This window comes from Falco peregrinus, chromosome 4 (genome assembly GCF_023634155.1).
Source record: "Falco peregrinus isolate bFalPer1 chromosome 4, bFalPer1.pri, whole genome shotgun sequence".
Taxonomy (NCBI): domain Eukaryota; kingdom Metazoa; phylum Chordata; class Aves; order Falconiformes; family Falconidae; genus Falco; species Falco peregrinus.
This window is the reverse complement of record NC_073724.1, coordinates 66,883,200-66,905,672: the sequence shown is the minus strand read 5'-3', so window position 1 is coordinate 66,905,672 and position 22,473 is coordinate 66,883,200. Positions and strand designations below refer to the sequence as shown.

The 22,473-nt window shown below is 39.0% G+C and overlaps 2 protein-coding genes across 5 annotated transcripts in view; one reads left to right on the top strand and one right to left on the bottom strand.

The window, feature by feature from the left end:
* Positions 1 to 255: 255 nt before the first annotated feature.
* On the bottom strand, positions 256 to 15,732 carry TGDS (TDP-glucose 4,6-dehydratase). 3 transcript variants are annotated; one of them, XM_055802506.1, is made up of 12 exons: positions 15,392 to 15,730; positions 14,248 to 14,314; positions 13,834 to 13,902; positions 11,218 to 11,308; positions 10,079 to 10,221; positions 8,331 to 8,429; positions 7,431 to 7,490; positions 5,712 to 5,755; positions 5,279 to 5,444; positions 4,683 to 4,741; positions 2,704 to 2,801; positions 256 to 2,311 (listed from the first exon to the last, which is right to left on the bottom strand). In XM_055802506.1, exons 1-12 carry the CDS (start codon positions 15,637 to 15,639, stop codon positions 2,211 to 2,213), a joined length of 1,245 nt encoding a protein of 414 aa, XP_055658481.1. In that variant the 5' UTR covers positions 15,640 to 15,730; the 3' UTR covers positions 256 to 2,210. The 3 variants fall into 3 exon arrangements, with proteins under 3 accessions (XP_055658481.1, XP_055658482.1, XP_055658483.1); XM_055802507.1 differs by lacking the exon at positions 2,704 to 2,801 and having other exon boundaries at positions 15,392 to 15,732; XM_055802508.1 differs by lacking the exons at positions 10,079 to 10,221; positions 11,218 to 11,308 and having other exon boundaries at positions 15,392 to 15,732.
* Positions 15,733 to 15,951: 219 nt separating this feature from the next.
* The window catches only part of GPR180 (G protein-coupled receptor 180), a 30,452-nt gene continuing 23,930 nt past the window's right edge, over positions 15,952 to 22,473 (top strand). For both annotated transcript variants that reach the window (XM_055802522.1, XM_055802520.1), the window contains exons 1-3: positions 15,952 to 16,118; positions 18,545 to 18,703; positions 21,862 to 22,056. In XM_055802522.1, coding sequence (XP_055658497.1) covers positions 15,983 to 16,118; positions 18,545 to 18,703; positions 21,862 to 22,056 — 490 coding nt within the window. In that variant the 5' untranslated portion in view covers positions 15,952 to 15,982. The remainder of the gene's footprint in view (positions 16,119 to 18,544; positions 18,704 to 21,861; positions 22,057 to 22,473) is intronic.

Genomic DNA, 22,473 nt, shown 5'->3' with positions numbered 1-22,473 from the left:
TCCTACCGATGCAGCTAACAATCTTGTGATGTTTGGTACAGATAAACTCCAAATGTGTGATGGCATGCATAGAAGTCAATACACTACCAACTTTAGAGTTTTCATACATTACCACAAAAATCAGAGCTACTATGGGTCAACAGGCTATCCTAACTTTTTATTATTTTCAGAAACCTTTGTTTTGCCAGGTGAAATGGGAATAAAAATTAACAGTAACACAAAACCAAATGATGCAAAAACAAGAGAGAAGGACAGTCTCATGTATAGTACATTTAATAAAACAGCCACTTTTTTCTCTAACAAAATTTGTACTTTTTGTATGAAGGTTCCTCTTACTGACAGTTGAAACATATTAGCATTTTATGGTTATTTAAAGAACTTAAGTGTATGTGACAGTGAAATTGAAGTGAATCATGAGTAGAAGCTTATGGTTTTTAAGTAGCTGGTAAACCAGGTATTCTAAGACCAGTACACACCAAGTCCTGTAACCTCTGCCCTTCCCAAATGGAGGTTTTTACTATCAAACCAAGTATTAGAAACCCAAAAAACAAGTGCAACACAATTCTAGTGTAATATTATCCCACTTTCTCACAGAAAACTCATATTCAGTAACACACTCCTAGACTTTAGAACACACGCTTGGTGCCAAGGTAAGCCTATAAGCTTACTGTTTAGCCTTCTTTTAAAATTACTCTTATCAGTCAAAAGTGGAATTTTATCAACAGCACCATACAACACACAAGAGGTGTAATGAAGTTGGGAGCACTGTAGGTCCAAAGGCAGTATTAGCTGTAAGTTATCTAGGTCAATACTATTAAAGTTTTATCTAGCAGGGGCACAGCTAGGGCAAAAACCCTACGCTCCATTCTTCTCCTGCACTTCAGGTGGTAAGGAAAAGACTTCTGCACATACTTCCACTTTCAGAGTTAACTCCCAGTTTCTGGGAGACTTCAGAAGCCACAGCAATTTCTGAGTGCACTGTAGCATCCTAGTCCTATGCTCCTGCAAAGCCAGAAGCAAAAAAAGGGTGTGGAATGGCCAAGTACAGAAGCTAAAAAACAGCCATCCCTTCTCTCTGCCACCTCAAATCCAAAAAAAAGCAATGATAATTTTTTCAGGATACAGGACAAAATAAAATTAACAAAACCCCATCATCTACTTTTTCCATGTGTTTACTTAAGAGAAATGAGTTACAATATAACTTTTATTACTAAATCAACTCTGAAAAAGATGGACATATTCCTAGAAATGAAGTTTCCTTCCAAACTTTATATTAAAACCCAAGTATAATTTCATCTTTAAAATGTTTGTCAAAAAAAAAGTGAAATACTGCATTGTCTGCCAGGCCACAATTCACAGGAAAAGCATTTAAAATTTTTCTCCATAAACAGCCTTCATATCACAGGAAATAACATCACTGGAATGTTAACTATTACAGAATTTCAAGTTTGTAACAAATACAGTTAAAAAAGGAAATTAACACATAAAAGACTAATACAGTACAAAGATGACTAAAACAGAGCAAAAGTTTAAGAAAATGCTTCTGGAAATTTCAGTGAGACCACCTGCTACTGTTTGACACATTACACCCCAGCCCCCCTTAAAAAAAGGTCATGTCAAGTTAGAGAACAGATAACTGATTAAACTGTTATTTACAGAAGGTAATACTAAACCGACAGGAAAAGCACTGAGCCACATGGGTGCCATATCTAGCTTCTATCAACTCATTTACATTGTCCAGAAAATGGCACATTTTTCCCCTTCATTAAAAATAAAATGCAACTCTTTAAAGTGACAAAATAATACATTGCACTGTAAAAAACAAATACAGATGAATGATTCCAGAACTAAAACAAATTTTATTTAAAGTCCCCAAAACTGTAATCATAATTATTCTTAATAAGGCGGATTTTACTTGTTACACTAATTTATAGCATTATAAATATTCTTCACCCTGTACAGTTCTTTAAAATCAATACCTGGTGAGAATTTAGTATTGCACCAGAAGCTGAAATTAACATGTTCAACTTATAAAGTGCTGAAACCCTTCTAAAGTTCTGCCATACTGCAGTTTTCATCTGCATTTCATACTGTATTCATCATGTTTCACATATCTTTATTACATTAAGAGTTCACTGTGGCTACTTGATTGCAGGCTTCGAAGAAAAGGCAATTGAGGTAGAACAAATTCCTTCAGGTTCTCTGCCATCCTATGGACCACTGAGCTGTGCAAATGGCTCAGTCACAGGAAAGGGCTCCAAAGCTTTCTCTGAGTTTTTCCAGTTGTGAAAGTTTTCTTTGTACCATTCAACTAGTAGGAAGAAAATGCTGATGAGTCAAGCTGACCAGAGATAACAGGGAAATTAAAATATTCCACAGATACAAGATTAACAACATGCTAATAGTTCATTATGCAAAATTTTAACCTATAATATTAAGAAATCTAGTTTAGATTTTATAAATTCTTTATGCAAGACTTATTCTAGCATTAAAAAGTAATTAATTCTAGTAGCTGAAGCTACTGTGATTAACGGTTTTTTTAAATCAGGTAAATTCACTACTTAAGACAGCTAATTTATTTAAAATTAATGTTTTAAATTCATTCTCTTCAGCTTCTCATTAACTAAGCCATATACCGATTCTCCTCCCTTTCCATGCTCCCATCACTTCTAAATCAATTAGTGTAAAAGCTATCAGTCCTACTTGTTTTCCTTATTCCTTCTTTCCAAGGCACTTTAGGTGTCCATCCTAAGCTGTGCATTTTTTCCGAATTCATTGGATATCTCAGGTCATTGGTAGGTCTGATGAAGTATAAGATGCACAAGGAAAACAATTTGATTAGACTTTTTCATTACTTAAGAGATGCAGTAACTTCCATTGTCTTCAAACCAACATTGGGTATGCTTCAATTTTGAAAATTCCCACCAACGTGAACAGATTATAGCCCTTTCAAAAAACACGTGGCAGCTGAGTGCAGCTACAACAATGCAATTCAGTTTGTACAGTCAACTACTCAGAAATGACCAGAATAAATAAGAATTAGTTATCTTATTGGCACAAAAATGAATGCAGAATTCAAGACACTGCCAATGCAGTTGTGCAAATTCGTGTATTTGCAACTCTTAAGACAGTCACCATGCAAACCAGTGTCTTCTAGTATCAGCATTCACTTTTTTCATTCTGAAAGCCCACAAATTTTCACACACTCCTTATCTGAAATACATAGGCTTCCAAAGCACTGTCATTACAGTGCCTCATTAGCTACACAAACTTAGTAATACCCAATACATAGAAACCCAGGCTGCAAGATTCAACACAGAAATAAATTCCCTACATTTAAGCATGGCACAAATTTTCACATCCACTATATGGCAGTTAGTCTAATCTAGCATTCCTGCATTACTGGCACTAGCATACTGAATAGTTAAGCTGCATGCGCAGAAGAAACCAACTACTTATCACCATTATTAAAACATGCTAATATCAAGCTGAAGCAGAACTAATTTTTCCATGACAAGTAACCCCCATGACCTTTAAGTCACCCATTAAAGAATTAAATAATCATTAGCTAGGTATCTTAAGAATCTTTTATAAGACCTCAACATTCTTTGAAACATGTATTCCTATGTGATTAGTTTTCCCAAGCCCATTTATGCTTAAGCATTAGTGGACAGGGCCCAATACACAAGAAGAAATACCTCAATCTGAATTACACTGAGACCTACTGAACATTCACATCATGCAAGCCAAAGGCAATTTTTTCAAAGGCCTGCAATACACTCAGACAGGATTCTGAAGAAAAAGCCTTTTAAAACCAAGAACTAGTACATTTGAAGACACTTCAGCTGCCATGATAACAATCCAAATATGAACAGAAAGTGAGAATTCTAATAATACCTAACTGCTATTGGCAGATACGCCATTTCTAATCACTCTGGAAAGAGTAATATCTAAAGTAGAGCAGAGACTCACTGTTGCTGCAGAAAAGAAATGGAGATAAAAAGAACAGAGCCAAACCAAGCCTGAAATTAAGGACAGAACACAGAGCAAAAGCATATTTATAGAAGCTATCCATTTTCGCTGCCACCCTAACTTTGACATCTCAGAGTTTTACATCTAGTTTTGAGATACCGGTTTCAGGTTAAGATAGGAATCTAAAGTTAACTACACTCTGCAGGTGCATATTTCTGCCTGTGGAGAGTGGGTCTTACCTATAAATCACATTTAAGTCTGAACTAATCACATTAATGTCAAAATACTAAAGCTAAATGAGATGATGGGATTCATCTCACTCAAGTAATAGCAAATACAAAGTACTGAATAAACAGTCTAAACTACCTTAAGAAAAAAATTAGCCACTATGTGCTTCCAGAGCAGACTTCAGTAGTGAGAAGTGTAAAGACAGACAGATTAGCATTACACATTCCCCTTCAATACATATTCTCCGAACTAAAGATCCAAATAATAAACAGAAATCCTGTTTTTCTATACAGTGTTCTGTACAGACCATACATGTCAAATCCACTAGCAAAAAAAAAAATTACAAAAGCAAAACAGCTCTTACTCCCTCAAAAGTTTTTCCTCCTGTACAGCAAAAACAGTTTCTCAAAAAAATTATTCGCCAAGAGCCCCAGACACCTTCAGGATAAATCTATACTGAAAGTGCTTTGCTATTTTCTTACCTGTCTTTGACATAATCCATCCAGTGCTCCATTTCAGATTCCGAACTGGTCTTTTTTATCTGTCAAAAAGAGAAACAAAAAAATCACCCCCGCACATGTGGCACTGTCTTAACATACATTTAAAAAAATGATTTTTTAAACAAGATTTAAGTCTGTTAAAAAAACAAGCCAGAAACAGAAGTGGTCTTTTTGACTAAACTGACTTTTCAAACTACTGAAGTTATCAAAACTACCTAGAACAATTCCAACACTTCTCCTTCACCCAAGTACTGCCTAACCATTCATAATCAAATTGTTAAGATTTTAACAGTGCCACATTTTCAGATCAAAAGTAAAGCAGCGAGTATGACAAAACCATACCAAATGGTATTTAACCATTATGCTAGTTATGTTCCAGTCAGCATAGCTGATGCAGCAGTTGATAGCCTGTACCGTGTACAGCTGCTACAGAAAGGGTAGCACATCATTCTGCTAAAATTATCTTCTAAGACCCACCGCAAGCCTATAAGATCTTCCAAGAGCACCTAAAGGTTTATAGTAGAACTGTTCATATGTGCAATGACTGGTAAAGAAAAGCATCGGAAATGTTTACTCACTAAATGGATTAACTCCTTAGCAAGCTGGGCAATGGACATCTCAAAGTTAGTTCCAATGTTGTAAATTTCACCTGGCTTCCCCTCCTTCAGGACAGTAAGGAATGCTTCTACCACATCAGTTGCATACAGGAAATTCCTTCTTTGAAGTCCAGAACCATGAATACAGCTTAAAAGAAGGAAAAAGCAGGAAATTTTTGTTAATCCATAAGTACAAGCATTCAAGACTGTTTTAAGCAGTTTTGCTGTGAGTCACTACCTGATGGTACCTTAAGCAGCTGACATGCAAACAAACCTTTAAGGAAATCTTATTATTAAAATAAGCAATTCATAACTTTGTAAAATGGTAATTTCATAACTGGCTACACCATGCGTTTATAGCTGTAATTACAGTTTTACAGCACAAATCCACCAAACAAAAAAGCAAAGTACATACCATTTTCTGTTCTGCTGCAACAAAGATATAAACTTTGGAATAACCTGAGGAATTGAACAAAAAAAAACCCACACATTACTTCTCTTTATGGAGTAACAGCTTCCAAAATAGTGTATGGGGCTTCACCAGTAAGTATCATTAAATATTTTAATAAGACCCTTTAAATAACTTTACATTTTCTTAAGTCTAATGAAAGAATGCTTTTTGATTAGACTAGATTAGCCTAGAAGCTGTTGGGTTGATTTGTTTTAAGATTAGATGCCTCTATTGTATTGTAAAGCTTATCTTTCTGGTCAACCATTACAAGCCAGTAGTTACAAACATAACATTTTTACAAAAGAAAATAGCTCTATTACCTTTCACACCCAGAAGCGTGCCAGAGTCTAACTAGGGATAGACTACTGCAAACAGTTTAGAACACAGTTTAAACACTCAGCAAGTTGCAGTAAATCTATAGCCAAAAGAGTCATTAAAATAATTGTTTCAAGAGAAACAATACAGAATTTCAAGATAAGTAAACACAGAGCAAGGTGACAGCCACTAGCTTGCAGCATAAAGATTTATAGTATTATGCTCAGCTAAAAGCTTAGATCCATTCATAATGTCCCAGAAACTTCAGCATAGTTAGCCCTGCTATTAAAGTTTTTAAACTGAAGCCATTAGAAAGCTATTCAAGCTCTTTTAATTTTATTAACTTATACTCCAAACATAAAAAAAGACATACCGAGTAAAACTGAAGAACCATCTAGCCTAATACTGCGTTCCTGGTGGTAACTAAAAGTGGATTACTTGAGGAAGAATATATATAAGCTGAAAGCAAGTAAATAGCGATACATCCCCGGAATGTAGTCCCAACATCACGCAACCTGTAGCCAGGCATCTCCCAAGCCACAGATCAGCAAAAAACATATTGTAAAAGCTATTATTTTTCCCTATATTACTGCAGGTGGATAAACAAATTTGCAAAGAAAACCAAACCCAACACATAAAAAGCAATCCAAATTAAAAAATACCTCACTGGAACTCCAAAATATAGCTACATTTCACACAAGCTCCGAAGAGTACATATGATTCCCCCCATCATTCCACCAGCGTATTTCCATTCACTAGCATAGCACATCTTGGCATTGCCTACAAAGGCAGCGCCCTCTCACTAATAACCATTTTAAATAGTTACCCCACAACGTATTTTTGGACACGCAAAGAGCAAGTCGATTTGCACTACTCTTGTCCTTGTATGATTGCTATAGCTTTATCTTATCCATTTTCTGTACAGGTTGGAACATGTCTTTCTACACCAGATATATTGCTCTCTCACAATTTACTTTTTAAAATGTTTACCTTAGTTATTAAACATTCCTAATTACAGCACATGACATTGAGTTAACATAATTTGTAGGGGAAACCTGTCAGACACAGGCCAGTTAAATATCCTTTGAAAAATAGGACAATTGCAAAACAAAGTCATTTCAAGAAAATTCATGTTAAGTCTACTTGATGGTTTACTGACAACCAAAAAAACACGTGTTCATTGTGTTGATGGCATGTCACACTGGTGTGAAATCAAAACATATAATCACAGGTAAGCATGAATAAATATACTTGTAAGACAGTGCTTTTTTTCAAAAGCCAGTCCAATCTTACAAGAAAAAAGAAATATCATTTCAACCACAAATTATGACATACTGAAGCTCAGAGTAAAGCACAGGTTTAACTTACTTTTTCTGGATATTGGTGTGGTCCATAAACATTACTGCTCCGTGTGATAACAACTGGGAACTTAAGAACATGAAACATGCATGTGTTATGGAAGAAAATATATACCAGTAAAAGTCTGTAGGCTTCTCGCTGATCAATAAAAAAACCGACACTCCCACAATGCTTATTGAAAAAATCTGCAAGCCCTTACAAACATTAATAAATTAAGCTATCCACACTTCTGTCAAATAGGCAAAGGCCTCCAGCCTTCTCAGTCTGTTAGGAGCACCACAAGTGACAAATGTCTGTAACCTCTCAAGTCTTGCTGTGAAACCATCATAGGACATTACATACATGTATCTGGTTGACTGAAGACTGGCTTACTACTACTTATCCCAAGAAAATGTTTTAGTCATTAACATCTTACTCAAGTCAACTTGGTGCCAACAACTTCATAGAAGGACATACCAAGAACAAAAGTCTATAAAGTATTCAAAATTTTAAATATTTTTGTTTAAACAAATCTGAATAATAGGAGGCGTTTCTTCATTTTTTCCACTTTCACTATGTAGTCTTAATACAATTTGAATTTTGCATATTCTACTTCTGTATAAACATACTTCCTTCAAGCTTAACATTCAAGATTTGTCATGTCCTCTTTGACCATTTTATCAAATAACATTTTCAGACATTACAGTTAACACTTTCAAAATAATTTTAAAACATTTGGCCTCTTCCCATTGTCTTGCAGTGCATCTCCACCAGCAAGTGGTGGACATACTCCAACACATCCAAACTGCAAGACTAGCAATCAGGAAAGAGGTGGCACTGTGCAGACTGGTAAGTGATTTTTCTTTTATATTCCTATATACACAGACACTCCAGTATGGGCTTCAGTTTTTGAAGTTTGCATCAACTTACTTGGTACCTTTCCCAGTAAGACTGAACAAAACACTCTGCAGCTGCTTTAGAGGAGGCATAGGGATTTGTTGGACGTTTTGGTGAGGATTCATCAAACTCCTAAAATGTAAAGAAAAATTTGTATTACTCAAATTCTTTTGCCCAAGTGAAGTTACAAAAAGCTGCAGCTGCAACTGAAATAACCCCTCAATATCCAAGCACACCGGTCTGAGAAAGTCACCCTCCCACTTACCGCAGAAGACCAATAACAAAAAAACAGTCGATTTATCAAACACAGGAAGTAACCAGAATACCAGCAGTAATATTTTTATACTTCTAGGAGAGTACCTCACAGTGGCAGCTCCTTAGATTTTTATCTTGTAAAATCATCACTATTGCCACAGGGAGGTTCAACCTTTTCAGGCTCATGTTGCCTCAGAGTCCCATTGCACCACTGCTAGCAAATGGACCTTTCAGTCCTAAATATAAAAGAGGTCCATTCTCCCTTTTCCATAAACTTTATTACTATAAGAAAAATAGAATTGCAACCCAAAGCCCTCCAAAGCAAGACTTCAACAACTCTGACCTATTCCAGAACAGGTAGCTTCATGGCTATCCTTCCACTTCTATGAATGTCTCACTTGGGGAGAGGGAAAAATAAAATAATAAAAAAAACCACAAAACAAAAACCACCACAGATACAGCAAACCAAAAGGAGGGATTCTACGCTGCCAGAGGTGCAATTTGTAACAATCACCTTAACTTACAATAAAAAAACCCCTCATTTTCTTGTCTGACTTTTGGCTCTGAAATTGGCTCAAATTTACTTTTTGACCTTCCTTCTTCCCAAAAAAACTCTACAATAACCTCTAATGTGATTCACAAAAAGCAAAAACCAGACTAAATGAAAGTGCTCTTTTCAAGGGCAAGAGGCAGAAAAAGTTCACTTGAAGTTATCTCAGCCAGCCACTGGTCTACATGCAGGAAAACAACATCCTTGGGTATCATAAAAGTCTAGGTATTGAAGCTGTGTTGAAGGAACCGATAAAGACATTGTAACAATACAGAAGTGCACAGGACTTTTCTGAAATACACTAGTATTTTCATGGACTACGGCACAAGACTCCTTTGCCATTGTTTATGCCTCTTGAAAGACAAGCACACACAATTTGTCTTTTTACTGAGCTAAATTACATTTCCTGAATTAATGTCAGGTATAAATTGGCAAAAATCAAAAAGATTTCCACAGAACAGCAAGAAACATCCACATATTTTTTCCAGTACAGGAACTGTTTCCTGTTCAAATTCTCACTACCTACAGTTCTGTTCGTACTTTAGCTAGAGTATAAAACCAGTTCCCTTCCTGCCAAGTTCAGAGTCAAGGCAGAGCAGGGGAAAAAAATTTTACAATAAATTAATAATAAAGAACTACATACTGTGCATATTACTGAATTCTCATGAATGCCTCAAGGCAAAATTTGTATACTACATTCCTTTGGTACTATCCCTAAGGAGTATTCATGTGTCATTAGTGATCTGAGCCTCACTGTTTTAGGTAATACACATTCAATATAAAGCACGCCACATAAAAATTCTGGACAATTTTGATACTTAGCTTTCTAGAAACAACCAGTGCTTGTTTACAAGCTCCAGTAGCGTCAGTAATAGCTCAAAAGTCATACATTTACAGAGGCCAAGGAAAGTTAATTTTGCCTTCACTACAAAAAGCAAATAAAGCAATAAAAACCCTCCTGCACTTTTAAACTCACCTTATCAGTGCTACCTCCATACACTTCATCTGTACTAACATAGACAAACTTCTCCACATTGGCTTCATGCGCAGCTGCAACCAGCACATTAGTGCCATAAACATTTACATACGTGAATTCCAGGGCATGCCAAAATGAAAGATCTACGTTAAAAAATTCAGAAAATTCTGATTAAATTTAGGCAAGACATGGCTTCCTATTGAACCATAATATTAGATGCGGCAATATAGGCTGGGACTTTACCACCAGTTCTTTGATTGTCAGATAGCAAGGTCATTATTAAATGAAGACATTTTCTACACAACTTGAAGACAAAATCCTTGCTGTCAACAGGAAATTGGAATCAAGAGCAAAAGCTAGTTCGCCATGGATGGTTCCATTTGAAATAGCATTATTTAACTTTAAGGGGCAGCATAACTACTTTCCCTCTCCTCTAGGAAGGGCCAAACTCAGTAAAAAAAAAAAACATTTAAAGACAGCTGTAAGATGCAGAATATATACCCATGACTGTTAGTTAACTAACACCTGTTTTAATTCTTAGAACTGTCCCGCTGACAATTTGATATGACTTTGTGCATAATCAAATCTGTCAATTTTGAGAAGCATTTTCCTCGAGAATTCTTCAAGGATTCCTTCTCATGACTTAAGGAGTACAGTAAGAGTAACTGTGGTAATATGAAACAGGTACTTTTAGGTGTAATTCATTCTCTCTTTTTAGAATCCAGGCAAGATTCTGAAGGGAGATAAAGCCTTCAGCTTCCACAGTGTGTTATCTCCTGAAAGGCTGGAGCCAATCGAGCAGAAACTTAAGACCATGTACACTTTTTCCACTGTCTTCATGACTCCACCAGTACACTGTCAGCTATTTGTGTGTCTAGATGGAATTCAAGAATGTAATGAAAAAAGGGAGCATCACCATTTATGTGCAATAAAAATAGACAAGAATCAGATGAAGTACTTTATAATTCAGGCCTTTAACCCCTGTAAGTTAAAAAGGCCACCAGACACTGAATCGTGTAATTTGTAGAGACAAACTGTATCCTTGTTTTACACGAAGGGAAGAAACAATAAAATATCAGTATGTATTTCAAATAAATATACTCATGGAAAATAATAACAAAACATGCAACAATGCTCACCTACATGGGTTTGGGCTGCAAAATGAAGGACTATATCTATTTTCTCAGTTTCAAAGAGCTGTTTTATAAAATCAGGTTCACAAATATCTCCCTGAACAGGAAAAAAAATCATGAACAAATTATATTTAATAGAAGACAGTAAGATTTCATTTGTACCAAGCATCATATATCATTACAAAGGAAGCACAGGATACAAATAGCACTACTCACTCAGTTTTGGGCAATTTATCAATGCCATGTGTAAAATAAGACCAGATATACATTTCACGCATTTTGAGCAACAGGCTCAATGAAACTTATTTCAGGATTTATATTACTATTTAACATTAGAAACAGCATCACTCCCGAAACATACACAACAGAAGTACAGTGTGTAGCCTGAATGCTGAGGTTGAAATGCCAAGTTCCCACAGCAAGAGTTACTGGAGTCTGGCTAACAGTGACACCCAGCGGCATTACCAAAGGTGAAGTGAATTTCCACCTTTGTTAAAATAGATGGGTGGGTATCTATCTTGTGATGATTTGGGGTTTTGTTGTTTGTTCTCATAATTATTTTTTTTAACTGATATATTTAGAAAAGAGCAAGGCACCAACATATAAGCCATTCTTTAGTTTGACACAGAAGCAACATAGCTTTTAAAGGCAAATGCAAGCTGAGAAACAGCTTTTGATATTTAGCTGTTGGCTCAACTTAAACAAGATAGTACCCAAGAACAGGTGTCTTGGGAAGAAAGACTTCTGTATTTTCAATAACAAGGCACTTAAGTACAAATAGTTCAAATGCATCTGTGTTTTAAGAAGTTCTCAAGCAACAATTCTGAACAACAGCCTCAAAGAAGTACTGTATGTCAGAAATGGGAAGATGATCCCATTTCTCTATTTCTCATCCTTAAGCAGAAGTGAAACGCTACTGTAAATACACTTAGGGCTTGTAGATTATTTTGAACTAAGTGGTTACAATTTTTACTTTAAAAAACTAAATTCAAACTCAATACATGTGTGCTTAGCAACAACAGAAACTCTGATAAAAATATCTTTCATACGGCTTCTTACACAAGTTTTCTAAACTTTCACTTCTGTTTTCCAAAACAGGCCCCTCTTCTACAACACCACTAGATCATTTACCTTTCCTGCTCTCTCTTAAGCCCCATAATAGTGTTACAGTTCCAATCACAGGGCTTGTCCATCACAGAATATTCTTCCACTGCATTTCTTCCTATCAGTGTAAACTGTCTGCCTGCATATCAGCTGCATGTTAAGCTATGATCAATCTTCCTTAAAAAAAAAAAAAATCAAATAAACCCCAAAAAGTTTGAATTACACTGGTGTACATTTTGCCAGAACACATTCCTACTCTAGTTCAGAAGCAGTATAGCTACATCATTCCTTTTTACTATTCCCCTACTTCATATGGGTGTCTGACTTTTTACAGGATGACTTCTCCATGCTATCCCCAGCAATTAAATATTAATATATATCCAGGTAACAAAGCTTTTCTACAGTATTCATACATTTCATATCACATACTGGAAACCATCAAAAACATTAGGAAAATAACCCAAACCCCAGTTTGGGCACGCTGAACTGTGTACACTTGCTTAGTACACATTCCCTTTCCCCTCACACAACTTTTATCCCAATAGCTCAGAGATAATTACTTACTGAAATAAAGAGGTAGGTTCACAAAAATATAAATAGCCATGGGGGTCACCAAACGGGTGAGGACAAGTTAAACTCCCAACCCCACTTGAATCTAAGAGATATGTTTGACTTACATCTACTATCTCTGACAAAGTTGCTATTTCAGCAAATTAAACTATATGCATTTCTCTGATGTCCTGCAAGCTCAGGCAGCTCAGCTAGACAGAGAGATCAGCATCAGTACTGAACTTCATAGAGGGGAAGGACCTCAGCATACAAACCCAGCAGTCAGAATGTTTATCTGAACAATAAATCAAAATCCATCTCCTGTCTGAAAGTAAAACTGTAGAAACGGTAAACTAATTTAATTGGCAAAATTAAAAAAAAAAAGGTATACCTTGAATATTCCCATGAGATCCTGTTCCAAAACAACTATGAACTACACAGGATCAACAGCAGTAAAACCAAAAATGTAGCCTGTGTCTAGGATCAACAGAAGAAGAAAGTGGTGCAAAATCTACGACAGCATCAGAGAAGCACAGAAGAGCTGAAACTGAGTCCATGCCACCTATCAAAAGCGAAAGAACCATCCCTAAAACCATTCATCTCCATAATCAGGCTTTTACTAATTCTGTATCTTTATTATACAGCAGAATACATCAGCTTTCAAAAGACTACTTCATGTAAGAAACAGAACATACCACATATTGTCACAGATTTCTGTGGGTGAATTATGAAGTTATTAATAAAGGTAAACAGATTAAGTAAACGCTGTTATGTCCATCTGATTGTCACGTACATTGGCATATTACATACCCTGACTCATTCTTGACAATAATTTAGCAGAAGTAATTACAACTTCACCATAAATTAAAGCAGTGACTTCTAGTTTGGGGAGCTCTGCAGACTACATTACCTTGATATGAAGGCATAAAATTCAAGTTAAAAGTTTCCTAGAAAAGAAGGCTTTATCACCTGGATAAACTTGTAGTTTTCCTTCTCAGAGACAGTTTCAAGATTCTTCAGGCTTGCACAGTAGTCGAGCTGAAGAGAGATACCCACACGATATCATTATGTGGCCTTCATGAAAGTAAATAAGCTAACTCTGATCTGACCTAATTACTAGAAAGTTTGAACATAGTAGACTTATTTCAAAAGAAAAGCTATTTTGCAAGCAGACACGTTAAAGCTTTAAAAACGCAAAACTCTGAAAGATATCCTAACTGTAAAAATTCAACAAGTTTATAATCTGAAGGCTTCTTTTTTTTTTTGTGTTGGGCACATGAACAGCACCTTAACAATAACCCATATAAATTTCAACAAGGTATAGATTGCATTAAAAATTATTTAAGACAGTATTCCATATCAAGAAAGAAAACAAGCTATTACCTTATCTAGATTTATGATCAGATAGTTCGGATAGTTTTTCACAAGAGAGACAACTACATGTGAAGCACTGCAGGATAGAAAAAAAACCGTATTTTACAATTATGTAGTATTAAGGTAACAAATAGATGACAAAATACAAGTAAGTTTAGGAATATCAAAAGGCTTTGGGAGAAGAGGGGACTGTACTCCAGACAAAAGAGGAATTCACAGATTATTTTAAGATACAACATTATTCTGTTGATAACACCCATAACTGTACAGTTAGAACTCGAAGTCTGTTAAAACCTCATGCTATAACAAAAGAAAGCAGCACTTCTCACAGCCACCTAACAAAAATAAACCCAGAACCAAATTGTTATATGCTACATTCAATTGCCATTCTAAAATATTTTTACACTCTTTTAATTTTATACATTAGATATTAAGGAGAACTAAACAGCCAACTCTTCTAACACACAATAACTTACTCTCAACGCTCAACCTTGACAGTCCCACTGGGTGAGAGGCAGCTCAGCCTGAGGATACAGGTTTATCAGGGCTTATTCACATCTCCAGCCCCCCAAGATGAGGGGTGACATAAAAATCTCTGTCCTCCCGCAGCTTCAGACACCGAGCACGCTGCCGGGCTCCAGCCTGGGACGGACCTGAACCTCCTCTGCCTCGAGCAGAGCCCACAGCGCTAGGGAGTGGATACGAGAAGCAGCAGCTGGCTCAAAGCGCTGCCCCCCCCCCCCAGGCACACCCCGCTTGAGGCTGGGCGCCGACTCCCACCACCAGCGCTGGGACCCCCCCCCCCCGCCGCCGAGCACCTTCTGGCCGGCCGCGGCGCAAGACAGGTGGGCAGCGGCGCCGCTCGCCCCCGGCGCCCACCACCACCTCAGAGCCTGCAGTCCTGGGAGAGACGCGGGCCGCCTGCCAGACGAGCCCGGCTCTGCAGAAACGGCTGCACCCACCGCAACCTGCGCCTGAGTGAACGCGGTCCGAGCCAGCGGCTCCACGGAACGGCCCGGGGGAAGCGGCACTACGGGACCCCGCCGCCGCGGCCTGCTCCCCCCGCCCGCGCCCCCGGAGAGGAGGCCGGCGGCCCCCACCCGGCCCAGCGGGGAGGCGAGGCCGCACTCAGGGCACCGCAGCCGCCACTCACATGAACCCCGCGCCGCCCGTCACCAGCAGCCGCTTCTCGAAGACCGGCGGCTCCGCGGTTACCGGCTGCCCCGACATGGCCCGCGCTTTACGGCGGCTGCCCGCACGGGCCTGCCGCCTCGCGCCACCCGCAACATGGGGCCGAAGCCGCAGCGCTCCCGGGGGCTTCATGGGCAGAGCTGCGACGGCGACAGCCCGCGCGGAAAGACACTTTCCCGTCGCGCCGTGTGCCCGAACACCGCGGCTCATCGCCTCCGAAAGCGGCGGAGCGGGCAAGAGACCAAGACTTTATCCGACCGCCTCTGACCGCGACCTCGCTTTTTACGACGCTGCGTCGCAACTTACGACCGAACCCAGCAACGGACACGTTGTGGCGGGGAAGGGGCCGGCTGCCCTGTCCCCGCCCAGCAGCGTGGGCGCGCTCTTTCGCGGGCGGCTCCCATTGGGTCTCTTCCCGCTTCTGCCCGCCCGCTCGCCTGTCCCGCTCCCGCTCGACGCCCGGAGGCGAGGGGGGGGAGGTGGTCACGTGACACGGCGGCGCGAGCTGGCCGGGGGGGGGCGGGGCGGCGACCGCCGGCGGCGGGGCCCGAGGATGAGGTGGCGGCTGTTGTGGCTCCTGTGCGCCGCCGGCTGGTGGGGCGCCAGGGGCAAGACGCTGCGGGGCGGCTTCGCCAGCGCCGCCGCCCGGCTGGAGCCGTGGCGGCCCGTGGCGCGGTTCCAGTTCTACGGTGAGTGCCCGAGGGAGGGGGAAAACGGTAGGGGGCAGCGAGAGGCTGGGCCCCCCGCGGCCCGGCCGCCCTCCTGAAGCGGGGCCGGAGGGGGGTCAGGGGTCGGGGGGCGCCGTTAGGGCGGCGGCCTGAGGGGGCGGGGGGCGGGAGCGGCGCAGGGGGCAGCGGGGCAGCGCGGCAGCGCTCCCTCCACCGGGCCCTGCCGCAGCCCTGGCCCGCTCTGCGGGCGGCGAGGAGCCGGGGCAGCGCCGGAGGGGTGATGGTGATGGGGCTCTCGGCCAGAAGCGGGACCCCGCCGGGCCGAGGCAGGGCTCGCCCGGGCAATGGGGAGAGGAGTTGGTGGCAGCCCGTCGTGCTGCCTGGACAGCGTCCCTGTTGGTCAGGGAACGAAGAAGCCCCGCCGTGCGTGCCCGGCGTGGCGCCTCCCGCCGTGTCCCGCAGCCTGACGTGGCGGGAGGGCAGGGACGTTTTAACTTTCACACGCATTTCTCCTTCCCTCCTGGAACTGCACCAAGTGAGAGCAATGCTTGACATTGCACGTGTCTCTTTCACAATCGCTGGGTGTTTTTAAGTGTCACTGTGCATCACAGTGTAAATTCTCACTTTATTATTCCCAATGGCTTTTCTTTCCTGTGATATTAACTCCTTGTTTGTAATAGTTCCTGACGGTTAGTTAAGAGGCCTAGCAGTGGGCTAGAGTGGCCACTGCAGAAATACAGGCTGGAAATTACTCTGCTTGCTACGTAACTTTTTAGTTGCAGAAAGACACCTGTGCAAGCATGGTGAGTGCCATATACAGCGAGGCTGTGGTGGTCAGCATGCTTTTCCTGTGTGCTCAGCGTTTTGGTAGCTTAGACTATTGTCTTCCACAGCTTCATGGTAGAAGAGTTTTGCAGAATGCTTCAAAAGGCAACCATGAAGATAATGCTTACACAGGCTTCCTCTCAGACTGGAGGAGTAGTGTGAGAGGAAAACAAAAATGTTCACAAGGGAAAAAAAAATCTAATGGGATGAAGGAAAAATGTGACATGAGCCAAGAAGCCTTGGAATGTGACCTTCCAGCACTGAATGAGAGATGGTAGATAGGGTGGGGATAGCTTGTGGAGGGACTTGAAAGCAGTTAATTATTGCTGTCCTAAAAGATAATTGTAGTAGCACTCTAAAATAGACCTAAAGAAAAAAAATGCAGTTTAAGTCTTTGAAAAGAATGTTAAGATCCAAGATGAGTGGTTTAGGTGTTCAGATATAATTTATTCTACAAGTTGGTGTTGCGTATTTCCTTAGAAATACTCCTTTTTCTACATGAATATCCACAGCTATACATACTTGGGTCTTAGTGAAGCCATATGGGCTTTTTTCAGAACCAGCTGTTAATTTTTAAAAATCTTGGATTAGCAGCTTAGGTAAACTGTAGTCCATGTAACATTTTACAGATCCCAGGAGATCACCTTTTTTGAGGTTTTATTTCAGGACTGCTGTCTTGCCGCTGGCTCTGAACAGGCAAACCTTACTGACAAAGCCTTATTTGAAGCTGGTAGTAGTCTATAGACCAACATCCAGCTGATGCCTAGGTTAGGTCGGAAACAAGTTTGCTCTGACAGTTTAAAAAACATACAAAGCTTGCTTAAATTTGAATGAGTTCGTTCTCTTGCAGTACTGATAGGTTTTAATGGAGAAGAAAAATCAATCTATTAATTTAGGATACTGTTACATTAAAGAAGTGTATGACAATATATAATGAAAGAATTTGTCAAAGTAAATTGGAGGATTGTAGAATTACCCAGACAAGATAGATTGTGTCAAATGAGCTAGTTCTAAAATGGCTAAAATGTTTCTGTATGTCAAGATGCAGCCTAAAGGTAGACTAACACATTGTAGAACACCTTTGAAGTTTGATTTTCTTTGTACCAAGGTGACATCTGTCATCTATAATTAAGTATTTTAGCTCAAATCAGTCCATAACATGGAGATCCATTTACATAAGTTGTTCTGATACTAGACTTGAGAGCTACCCTGTGATGCTCAGAATCATGTTACGAAGGTCATAAAATACTAGACTTTGAACTAGTTATGGAGACTGATTGAGGTACTGTCTTTCCTTGAACTTGAGAAAATAAAATTTGGGGTGGGAGGAAGGAGGAAAAAAAATGTTATCTGGAAGTCTGTTTAAAAATAAAAAAATGTTAATGACATTTGGGTTATGGTAAGTGTCATCAGAGAGAATCATGCATGTGGTGTTGGGTTAATGAGATGTATAGAAATTGTTTCCGAAAGAGTGTAAAGACTTACGGGAAGAAGTGGTAAAAGTTGAAGGAATAAAGTGAAGCTTTAGTGCTGCTACTTACAAAAAAATCTATGCCATGCTAGCTGATTGTTTGTAACTGACATCAAGGCAGAATAGTTGATTTTATCTTTTGAATATCAAGGTGACCATGCTGTTCTGTGTGTCAGAGTCAAGAATGTAGCAGTAGCTGTGACAAAAGCAGCTAGACTTCACCTGTTTCAGGCACAGGAATGGCAGAAGCTGCAGAGCAGTGTCCAAGATCACAGCTGTACAGAGAAGTTCTCTAAAGCTCAGCTGACAAGTGAGTTGCTACTTTTTCCCCTTACAAATTAAGTTATTTGTGTGTTTAGATTATTTGTTTCAGTCAGTTTGGACTTTGCACCAACTTAAGTAAAAGCAGGACTTTGGCCTTCTGTAATTAAAAATTATTACAAGGAGATACAATTGCTTTGTTTGCATCACTTCAGAAGACTTTGCTTGCAAATTACGATTTAGTATGCTGCTGGAAAATTAACAATGCTTGACAGATAATTACTTCAATGCAAGCAGCCAAACTTTATGACCAGTTCTAGTCTCATGCTCTCACTGGTACACAACTCGGAAAGGGTACACTTTTGGCTGAAGTTTTCATTTACCCATTCAGTACAGAGATTTTCTTTAATTCTGTTTTGGAGTAAAAGTCTCTGGTTTTTTAATCTCAGACTTTTCCATACAAAAGATTGAGTATTTGAAAGAATTTACAAAGAATACCATTGTCATATGAAACTGAAAACCTTGAGAATATAAATCTTTGGGACAGTCAAATGTACCTTTGAATTGTGACTCTTATTGCAGTGGAATGAAAAAAATTAGAGGCAAATTGATGGAGCCTGCTGCAGTTACCTCTAAATTTCTGAAGTGAGTGCTTGTAAGGTTGGGAGTGTGTAGCCCAAAATACACAGCAAAAGAGTAAATTTGTACCTGCAAAGCTTTTCTGTCACAACCTTATGATTACTAGTTTTTCTTTTTTTTTTTTTCTGTCTGTAAGGCAATCTGCAAAAATTAATCTGCATTTTGCTGCTTTACTTCATAACTTGCTTGTGTTATCATTAAATGTGCTTTCACCCTTTAATTTAGTGATTTAATAATTTGGTATTCATCACTGAGTCTCACATTCAGATGTTTTTAATATTTAAGTTGAGAATGATACTAGTACAGAATATGTAGGTTATGAAGGAACATTTTTAATTTGTCAGGAGGCTCGTGTTTTCCAATTCCATGGAAATGGCATTTTTCGAAGATGAGAAAACAAAAATAAAATTATATTTTTATGATAGCACAGCCCTGTCACACTTCGATGTACAAAACATGTTAGAAAATATTTAATACAGTATCAGAGATGAGCTGATCAGGATAAAGCTTGAGTATCCATTTAAATGTAAAAGAATAGTAAAACACTGAAGCATTCAGTTGTATAACTGGAAAACAGACAGACTGAAATAATGATTTTTGCACCATTTATTGATCGTAATACTACAAAACCTACTTAAAGCATAAACTTTCCTTTAAGAAATTACATTATTAGAAACTTCTTTCAAATATATCTTAAGTGAATATAGCTTCTTTTTTTAAATACATTTCCCTTGTGCGGCCAGAATCCCTAGAGTAACAAATAGATCTCCTGGAATATTGTCACAATGAAACCTTACCCAGATGTCACTTCTAAGGATGTAGTTCCCTTAACACTTGATCTGAGGCGAACATGAAGTGCTGCTGAAATGACTAGCAGTTGGTCCGTCACTCCTGTCTGTCCCAGCAGTGTACTCGCTGTTTTCTACTGTGTTTAGGAATCACATGGCCACAGGGTGAGTTGGATCTGTTTGCTGATCTTTGGCATAATCAATTACATTTTTATTCTATCTTACATCATTTCCTGTGAGTTAGCTTGCAGATTTGATGGAAAACTGATTAAATAGGCTCTGTGTGATCCTTAGTCTTCATACAAATAACACTGTGTCAGAACTCAGCTGAGAGTCAGGCTACAGTTTGCCTTTTATTTGGATTAGGCATCATATGAAATCCTAAATCTGTGGTTAAGGGAGCTGTTTTACTTTGTATATTTGATTGATAAGGTTCATAGCTCCAGAGTGGAATGCATACTTGCTATTACCTACACAAGACAAACTGCCAGTGTTGGAACACTGGGGGAGTTTTGTGGTTCATTTGTTGTACACATTTGTACTTCATGACAGTTGCTGCAAAGAAACCCTGTACGTTTCTTCCTGGATCCTAATGCTGATCAGTTCATGCCTTCAGAGAACAGAAAATAACTTCCTAAAGTTGAAACAAGTTTATTTAAATTACATACATGTTTTTCACATGTAGGATTCAAATCAGAAATTAGTTCTAAATTTTGTGTACAAAATCTTTAGGGATAATGAGTATATTAAGGGTTGGTATGTACGTTTGCTTGCAGTTTTTCATTTAGAAAGGGCTTTGCATAAAAACCAGAAATAGCTTCTTTTGTAGATTTTTTTAATGAAAGTTTTCTTTCCTCAGCCATTGTCATCTTAAACTATTAAGGTGAATTAATATACAGTCCAGTAATTATATTGTTATTTCTTCTGCAGAGATGGCTTTCATTTATGCTTGAGCTGGTTAGCACTCAAGTTCAGTAATCAATGTAACAGTACTTAAGATTCTTGCAGTTTCACCCAAACATACAGAGCCACAGATTTCATTTGCAACATATGTTTATTTTTGAGAGATTGTGCTTGGTTAAGAGTTGCTTTTAGGAAAAATAGTAGTAAGATCAATGAGCAGGTAAAATGTTAGTCTTTTTCATAGTTGGTTTTAAATGTAATCTGATTTGAAATATGTAATTTTATTAGATGATGGTTTCAACCCTTAGCTGTCAATTGAAATTCAGCCTGTTACAGTTTGGGGAAGATGCTGTAAAATTGGCTAAGTCGCACCTTTAAAGCGTGCACACTTGCTTAACGAGTTCACATGTGGCTGTTCCTGTTTGGTGCTCTAAATATCTTTGAAAACAAAGTAGAATAAATTTCACAAAGGTATTTTTCATACTGCAGAAGTATCTGCTAGCTAATACAGAATAGCTAGTTCTATCAGTACTGTACTAGAGGACAGAAATGTGCTAAGCATAGGAGACAGTTTGCAGTTACTGGTTTCTGGCAGAAAGGAGCCGTCCAAGTGAACCCAAAAGCCAAGAGGTGGAATATGGTACATAACCTCACCAACCCTTGCCTGCACCTATTTGAAACAAAAGATGAAGTTGGAAATCTGGTCTCCGGTGCTAGGGCTGGTTTTGAAAACACAGACTGTTTTGTCCTCTGTGTAGTTTATAACCTGTGTATGATGTTGTGGATTTAAATTTCATCTTCATTCAAAGATACGTTTTCTAAAAACAAACTCGTTGAATATTTACTTCTGTTTTTGTTTGTTTGTTTTCTTCCAAAGTGAATGTGAACCACACAGAGCAAAATCTGACAGTGTCCCAGATTCCTTATCCGGAAACATGGTATGTGTTTTATGTAGACAAGTTTACCTGCGAGGAGAATTATTCTGAATCCGAGGATATTCAGTTTGAAATGGTCTTACTAAACCCAGATGCAGAAGGGAATCCATTAGATCACTTTAGCGCAGGGGAATCTGGTAAGATTTTTTTTCTTAAAATTAGATTTGTAAGTTAAGGATCTGATCACCCAAACAAATCAGTACTTAATATGCTTGGGAAAGTATGGGAAATGGCTAGCAGAGTCTCTTAACATTTCGTATTCTGCTTTCTCATGGAGAGTAAGCTTTAATTCATTTTCTGGCGTTACAGATAAATCCTTCCCTTTCTCTAGACTGACTTTCCAAAACTTGCCTGACTGGAAGTTTAGGTGCACAAGGGAAGTTAATGTTAACATCTTTGCTAATAGGCATTTTTCCTATGTTGAAATGGTAAGCCTCCACTGGAATGTGAATTTACTTACTGATTTGAATTAATTGATTAAATTCCTTAGCTGTGTAAAATTTTATTCTGTGCGGCATGAGTACCTGCACACTAAAATATTTTGCCAGTACAAT

What these genes read in the sequence shown, in the direction of transcription:
- TGDS (XM_055802506.1), bottom strand. Translation starts at nt 15,639, where the DNA reads ATGAGCCGCGGTGTTCGGGCACACGGCGCGACGGGAAAGTGTCTTTCC. An exon ending in ACGGGCGGCGCGGGGTTCAT is followed by an intron (nt 14,315 to 15,391) that starts GTGAGTGGCGGC and finishes TCTATCCTGCAG; the next exon opens with TGCTTCACATGTAGTTGTCT. An exon ending in AGAAGGAATAAGGAAAACAA is followed by an intron (nt 2,312 to 2,703) that starts GTAGGACTGATA and finishes TCTTCCTACTAG; the next exon opens with TTGAATGGTACAAAGAAAAC.